This window comes from Mastigoproctus giganteus, chromosome 5 (assembly GCF_048544385.1).
Source record: "Mastigoproctus giganteus isolate SK-2022 chromosome 5, ASM4854438v1, whole genome shotgun sequence".
Lineage (NCBI taxonomy): Eukaryota > Metazoa > Arthropoda > Arachnida > Uropygi > Thelyphonidae > Mastigoproctus > Mastigoproctus giganteus.
The window spans coordinates 222,678,675-222,686,920 of record NC_143579.1 but is presented as its reverse complement, the minus strand read 5'-3'; the positions used below and the strand labels follow the sequence as shown (position 1 = coordinate 222,686,920).

Here is an 8,246-nt window from a genome sequence, read left to right as displayed (position 1 = left end):
CCGATCTCACAGCTTTTTTCAGTGGGACAGGTGCCCAGAGAACACTCTTTAACAGCGTGTATCTCACGAATTTTCAATTTTGGGGCTCTGCTCTTACTGCCAGGGTTGTTGACCTTAATACACCAAACGGTGTGCATTTTAACCAAAGATTGGCCAAAACATTATTAAATATTGTATCGGGAAAAAAAATGATTATCCGAAACATACAAGTGATCGGTTACTTTAAGAATATAATGTTCACTGTGCTGCCACTTTATTAGGTACACCCCTGCTTGCACACAAATGGTTTGTCCCACAACTTTGCAAGTCACATGATCACAGTTGGATATAAATGCAGCAGAACAACCTTTCTAGTATCAGTTAAGCGAACAAACCGTAGCAAGAATGGGGAAAAGGAGTGATCCAACGGACTTCGAACGTGGCATGGTAGTAGGTGCAAGACGTGCTGGACAAAGCATCTCTGAAACGGCAGTTCTCCTGATCTTTTCAGGCACCACAGTTTCAAGGATGTATCGAGAATGGTGCAACGAACAGAAAGCGTCCTCTCAACGGCACTCCTGTGGAAGAAAATCACTTGTTGATGAGAGAGGTCAGAGGAGGATGGCTAGAATTGTGCAAACAAACAGACGGGCCACAAAGTCGCACATCACATCAGAATACAACCTTGGTGCGCATAACAAAATATCGCAATGGACCACTAGTCGCACTTTGTCGCGAATGGGCTACAACAGCTGATGGCCACATCGCGTACCTTTGTTGTCAATGAAGAACAAGAGAGCACGCCTCCTGTGGGCACAGCAACACCAGCACTGGACTATTGAGGATTGAAAAACAGTTGCTTGGTCTGATGAGTCCAAGTTCCTGGTGCATCATGTTAATGGAAGACTCAGAATTTGGGGAAAACATGAATCCGTGAACTCGTCATGTCTGACGACTACTGTACAAGGTGGTGGGGGCAGTGTTATAGTGTGGGGAATGTTTTCTTGGCACACGTTGGTTCCATTGATACCATAGATTCACGTCTGAATGCCACATCGTACCTAAACATCGTTGCTGACTAAGTGCATCCATTCATGTTGACAGTTTATCCTCAGTCAGATGGTTACTTCCAGCAGGATAATGCGCTGGTGCACAAAGCCCGAATCACTATGGAATGGTTTCAGGAACATGACAATGACTTTTCTTTGGTGCAGTGGCCTGCTCAGTCCACGGATCTCAATCCTATTGAACATCTTTGGGATGAGCTGGAAAGGGCTGTTCGCTGCAGGCCTACGCCTCCGTCGAATCTCAAGGAACTGCGTGTCACACTCGTGTCTGCATGGTACTTCATTTCTGCACAACGTTTTCAGCATCTTTTTCAGTCCATGCCTAGTCGAATTCAGGCTGTTTTGAAGGCTAAAGGGGGCTCAACACGCTACTAGGTAGGTAGGTGTACCTAATAAAGTGGCAGCACACTGTATATTTTTGCTTGTAATGAAATCCCCATGCACGGTGCTAAGTACTATAGCTTCTAATACCTCTTGCGCTTGGGGTTTTCATAAAAAAGAAATAATAATAATAAATAAATAAAGGGTGTGTCAAAAACTCATGGTGGGCCAGATGCATGTAACACTTTCGCGATAGACTAGAACATCGGCTTTGGACCAGACCAAAACGTCCAATATCAGTGGTTGAAAAACTGTTATCAAAAACTCATTTGAAGGTTATCAAAGACGATACAGTGTGTGTATTAAGGTCAAAGGTGGACCAAAAAGGTATTAATGTTGTATCAAGAAAGGATTCTTTAAAACATGCAAGTGTTTGGTTACTTTTATTAATATCTTATATGTACATGAAATATAATAAAATTCATTCGGAAATTTTATTCCAATAGCATACAGTGGACCAGCGTTGGACAAATTTGGACGTCAGCTACGAGTACTTGTCTTCTCATATGCAAGAAGTGGATCATCATTCTTCGGAGATTTACTTCAGTGTTACCATTCAAGTTTCTATTACTTCGAACCAGAGGCCTTGTTCGGAGACTTCATTTACCTGTTCAATGAAGTGGAGATGATCCCTGTGCGAGCACTCTTAGAAGATCTTTTAGACTGTGAGTGTGCCAGATGGAATTCATATATAAACTGGATTGAAAAGAGTCAAAATATTTTTTTAAGATTTCCACATAATGAGAAATACTGGGAAACCTGTCAATCAGTTGAAAATGGGATCTGCAACCTTACTTTCCTCAGTGAGCAATGCATGCTAGCTGAGATGAACATTATTAAAACTATAAGACTTCCCTTACAACAAGCTTTGCACATTCTGGACAAAAGCAGCGACCGTAATATTAAAGTAATTCATCTCGTTCGCGATCCAAGAGGGACTATGTTTTCAAGATTTCAACCATCCATTGCGTATTGGTGTAGGAATAGCGAAAAATGTTGGGTTCCAGAAGTGCACTGCAAATTAATGGAAGAAGACCTTGAATATTCTTGTGAACTTCAACGCCAATACTCAAATTGTTTCATGCAGCTGCGATACGAAGATCTGCTATTCTTCCCAGAACTCACCACCCATAGAATATTTAAATTTTTAGGCTTCGAAGAAACCCCTCAGGGGGTGGTAGATTTTCTCAAGGAAAACACAGTCGCCAGAAGAGATAACAGCCCTTTTTCTACATCCAGGAACTCTACAGAAACTGCTACAAATTGGATTAGGCTGATGGACAAAAAACAGATCGTGCATATTCAAAACGCCTGCAGGTATATCATGTTCAAGATGGGCTACATCGCGTTTCGAGAAGGATTCAACTCTACAGTGAACCCTCTAAAAAACCGGAAGGAAGTTAAACATTGCAGATGAATATCAAAATATATCCTTCCCCTGTGCATAATGCTTTATACAGAAGAATTGATCTTGTTTGGTGTAAAGGAGTAGAAGTTGATGTTTTATGCAGTTATCATAGGAAATGTAACCACAAAAAGCGACAAATTTCAGCATCATGGCAGTAAGATGCAGCGCAGAGTCCCAGCAGTTAGATTGTCCTCCATTAATCTATGTCTGGTACGATGTCCAGAAGTGCCACTCTCGACGTTAAGTGGATTATTTCAAATACGTTTGCGTGCAATGTAACTGGAAGTTAATGAATTTATTAATGTATTGAAATTTGAAAGTATTGTTACACTGTTTTATTTATTTTTATTTTTATTTTTTTAACATACACAACATACTCTGGTGGGGCATGCCCATGTGGCCATCTGTTTGTGGGCATCTATTCATTGCGGATGGCTATTTCTGTTCGTCGTCTATTGAAGACGTCAAGTGCAAATCGGCTGAGGGCTTTGTATTCATCTTCTGAATCCAGTAGATGGTATTCTTGATTTTTCGGCAAGTATTGAATCCCAGTTATAAGTCTACTTCTGTGTTCTTCGTAACATTCACAGTCGTGCATAATATGCTGCCAGGTTTCAGGTTCTCGACAGGTGCATGTGGACTCTTCTATTATTCCAAGTGCGTTCAGTTTTGCTTTAAATGGGCTGTGGCCCGTCAGGAAGAAGGTTGTATTTAGCCCAGGATAGAACCACGAGAGGACTTCTGGGTACATTTTTGCCGCTATCGGTATGAAGTTTCTTTTAACTTGACCCTTTGGTGACATCTCCCATCTGTGCTGCCAAATCTTCAACATGTGAGCCACTATTCGTTGTTTCTCTGTCGTCCGGCTGTTGGTTGGGTCCAAAGTAAAGTCATAGATGGTGGCAGGCATATCCTTGGACAGTAAATACATGAGTCCACATCTAGTCACCTCGAGGTCCAGCGGAACAGCTCCTGCCAGGACCTGCAGAGCGTAGGTGCTCACCGTTTTGCAGGCCCTAGTTATAGTTAGAAGTATGTTTCTTTGGATAGTGTCCAGCAGTCTTCCGTTGACCGCGGTTCCGGCCTTCCTGAACCAGATTGGCGATCCCTAGGTGATCGTTGGGATGAATAGTGTTTTATAATACAGGGACACTGTTGAGTCCCCAGTCCCTGAGAGATACTCTTGCTACAAGTGCTGCATAGTTCCTTAGTCTCTCTCTCAGGTAGGTGAGGTGAGGTGTAAAAGACAGGTTTCCATCCAGGATAATACATAGATACTTTATTTGCTTTGCTAGTTCAATGGTGGATCCCACTATCTTTATTTGCGGTGGTCGTCTGATATTTAGGGAGCCTTTTAGTAATACTGAGTTTGTCTTGGTTGGTGAAATCATTAACATATGATTGCCCAATTCTGTAGAGTTTGTAGTGCTTGGTTGGCCTGTGTTTCAAGCCCCGTTCTGGAGTCCGCTTCCACCATTAAAATTAGATCATCGGCAAAGGCCTGACTGGCCACATTTCCCAGGTCCAGAGCCAAGAAGTCATCAAAGACCATGTTCCACATTAGTGGCTCCAGGACAGATCCCTATGGGCAGTCCCTTTGGACGCTTTTAACAACTCTTCAAAAAGTCGTGACGACCTCAATTTTCCTATCCGACAGATATGCCCGGACACTGTTATACAAGTTTTCTGGGAGTGCTGCTTTCCGGTGCCTGCCAAGGACGCGCGGCCATCAGACGGTGTCGAAGGTCCCAGCAAAATCCACTGCTGATATGAGGCCGGTTGGTCCGGAGGTTTTGTTGGGCTTTTTAAGATAAGTTTTAGGTGTGCAATCTTCCAACTTGGGAATTTCCCAGTTTCTAGGCATCGGTTAAAGAGATTAAGTATCAGGCTTGGTATATATTCCACAGCTTTTTGGACCATCTCTGGTTCTATGAGATCCGGGCCGGGACATTTCCTGTTGTGCATTTGCAAGGCTGCGCCCTGTAATTCATCGACTGTGAAGGGCGGTTCTATTTCTTGGGTTCTATATGTTTGGTTTTCCTGGCATATTGCTCGTTGTTGTTCATTAAGGATGTCTGGACCTGTTTTCTCAATCTTTGCAATTCTGGAGTCCACCAGAGCATGTCCCCGACTGAGGGGGGGGGGGTTTCATTTCACTGTGCACCGCCTGTCTGGCCTGTTCCTCCAGAGTTTTTTGCGCCTTGCTGGTCAGTTAAACATTCCTTACTGTATTCAAAGTTAAAAGTATGGTTACACCGCATATATTTAATTAAAGTATATTTAAAAAGATTTAAAAATAAAGAGAACAATATATATACAAATTTGTCCAAGCATTTGGATTGTTTTTTCGACATGTAGATTCAAAACAGCTTTTAAACTGCAGTGAAATATTATAATAGTCTCGAAGCATGCTGCCATAGCAACGTGCTGTCTTTTAAAATGGCTGACTGGATTCTCAATAAAGTCATTTGTTCGAAAGTTGTTCAATACTTGGGTAACTGTAGCACAGGAATTTACTTTACTGCGAGTGCTAAGATCTTTTTAATATTCAGGGCAATTTAAAATCTACTGGGCGTTAGTTTATAAAATCTGCAAGCGCTTTTATTTATATTTATTTATAATTATTTTTCTCATCTAAAATATAAAATGTTGATGAACCAACACCAAAAGTTCCACTGAATCACTTAAACACCATATTAAAATATTTAAGGCTCTTCTATATATTGATTATGAGCCTTGAACTAATTTTTGGTTCATTAATTTATTTCGTTGTAGGAAGCGATCAAATAAATTTAAGCATTTTTATTTTGAACCCAGACGGCCAAAAAATTTTGCCTGCCCTGGAGATTTGTAATATAGAAGTAAATATAAACAGAGTTGGGCAATTACAAACGACTTACCCAAGTGAAGGGTGGGAGGTCTTAAAAAAGATAATAACAAGAAGAATACGCATACATACTGGACACATTTCAAGGTCCAGGTTGATGTGTTCAAGTCCAGGAAGGCATCCAAGCCCTGCCGAAGTTAGAGCTGCCAGCACAAGGAACTTGAGGAATTTTTCTAGGATCATCATTCAGTACACGGAACTGGATCTACTGAGCGTCCAGACTAGTACTCGGAGTTGATCGTGGCAATACTGAGCACCATTGGACAAGGGACATCAAGAGAAAACCTATCGGTTATGCAGAAATGAAAACCCACCATGATTCAGGAACAGAATACCACATCCTTGTCCACTCCTCCCACCAAAACAGATTCAATCATTCTGTTCCATCTGAGAGCCTATAAATTGTAAGCTAGCCTTGATGCCACACATCTTCCACATTTGCATTTACAGCTGAGTGCTTTAGCACCTATATCCTCACCTCAATCGGAAGAACCTGACCTACTGGAGTGCTATACTCCACCGCGAGGCATCCCCAATGAATAGATCTACTCTTTTCAGAAGGGATGAGGACCTGAGCGTGAATCCTAACTCCAGTAATCCAAATTCTTAGAATTCTAACCAAACAACCTCATGAACCATACTATACTGCTCTATGCTTCCCTACCAATCCCAGGTGCAGAAGTGTCCTTCGCGAAGTCTTGGAAAGCAGAGACTTGCTTTTCCACTAGGATAACTTCGAACTCCTCCACCATAACGTGGAGCCCACTCTTAGTGTCATGACCGGAAAAACCCGTTGATGACTCCATACATGCAAAGTTGCATGAATTAAAAGAAATTACAGGAAAATTAATTTTTTCTGTCAAATTTTTAGTTTCCTTTTAAAGGAAACTAGAACTTTGTCTGACTGTTGTAGAATGTTCCACACTGCATTAGGTGTTTCCTTAGGTATAAGTGCTTGTAGTCCACTCTGATGACCTGACATGGAATGACCACCATCTCTACAAACGCCAATACATTTGGTGCAGTAAATTTTGTTTTCATCCACGCAAATTATCTACAATTTCAAACAAATCCTCAGCTTTCATACCATGATTAATATTTTTGCAGAACAATGGGTCTTCTACAATTTTAGCTCCCTCTATAAACAGTACATAATGTATTAGATGGGCTTCATTGTGGCTGTCAGTTGCTGCCATCGTTCTTTTTTAGCTTCAATTGAATTATTTTTATATTCGTTTCAGAAGGACACCGATGATGTTTACAAATACTGTATTATTTGAATTAGACCTGAACACGATATTCAAATATCCAGTTCACTCTGAAGATACGTTTTTGTTTTTTTTTTTAAATTTCGGTTAGAAAAGTGTGTAATGAATGCAATAACTTGGAAAACACCGTTCCTTTACGAAAGAGTTGCTTCGGTGTTGCACTAATTTTAAAGAAATGGTAGAAAGTTAATTTGTTATTTATTTCAAAAGAAGCACATTTCTGTGGCAGATCGTTTCAGCAATCCGTGCCAAGAAGAAAATAATTAAGTGCACAGCCTTAATAGCCTCATCTTCTCGTGTGAAGAAGCATTTTTATACAAAGAAAAGGAATAAGCAAAATAAAGAAGAAAACTAATAAGAAAGAGAAGTAATTTGAGAGACAAAGAAAAAGCGAAAGAAAAGGAATTAATAAGATAAAGGAGGAAGAAAAAGAAAGGCGAAAACTTAAAAAAGTAAGAAATAAGGAAAGGAAGAAGGAAAAAAAGGGAATAAAAATAATTATTTATGGAAAGCAAACAAAAATGGAGCTGGTAGACTGCGTTATATACTGGATAAAGCCAAGTATTAATCTTTATTATACCATCCTTGATAGACGAAGAGGTAAGTTTAGAAACCTTTTTCGCTGTCTTCTTGTTATTATTAGTAGTAATAATAGTTATTATTGTTGAATATTATAAGAAGGAAACTGTAAAATCTTGAAATTGCAACCAGTTCATTTGAATATCAACACTGAATCTGGTTTTATATTGCAGAGAGGAGACTTTTGAGACTCCGGGAGAAGCATCGTCAAATGGAGAATGAAAGAATCGCAAAATATGGCCCTTGAACCAGCACGACGCACAAGAGGAAGCCTCAAACTTCAAATTGCAATGACCCGTCAACAACAGGAACAAGCGGAAGCAGCTGCTCAGCAAAGTCTCACAGATTCAGAACCAACACCACGTGGAAAAAACCTCCAGCATCACAGGGTGTGGTAACAATTAAGTTTTTTGCAGCGATTCAGTGCGTCTTTATAGAAGGGCCGTAGTTATGGTGTCAAGATCCATTCTCAAGATTGCTGAGAGAGATAGCACTCTAGTAGCTGTTGCTAGTAGTTCATCCGTATTCGCTGTTGTGGGCATTTCATTTGTAGTGTCTTAAGAAAGTGATCCAGAAGGCTGTGATTTTGTCATCAAGAGAGACCAACCCCTAACCCCCGTGAGTGAGCGTCCAGCAGAGTTTAGAACAGGACATCCAGTTGGTTTTGTTCCAAAGGA

The 8,246-nt window shown here is 40.7% G+C and overlaps 1 protein-coding gene across 1 annotated transcript; it reads left to right on the top strand.

The window, feature by feature from the left end:
* The first annotated feature begins 2,052 nt into the window (after positions 1 to 2,052).
* Positions 2,053 to 2,844, top strand: LOC150086141 (carbohydrate sulfotransferase 3-like). The gene has a single exon (XM_090374805.1). The coding sequence runs from the start codon at positions 2,053 to 2,055 to the stop codon at positions 2,842 to 2,844; it is 792 nt and encodes a 263-aa protein (XP_090230931.1).
* Positions 2,845 to 8,246: the final 5,402 nt, after the last annotated feature.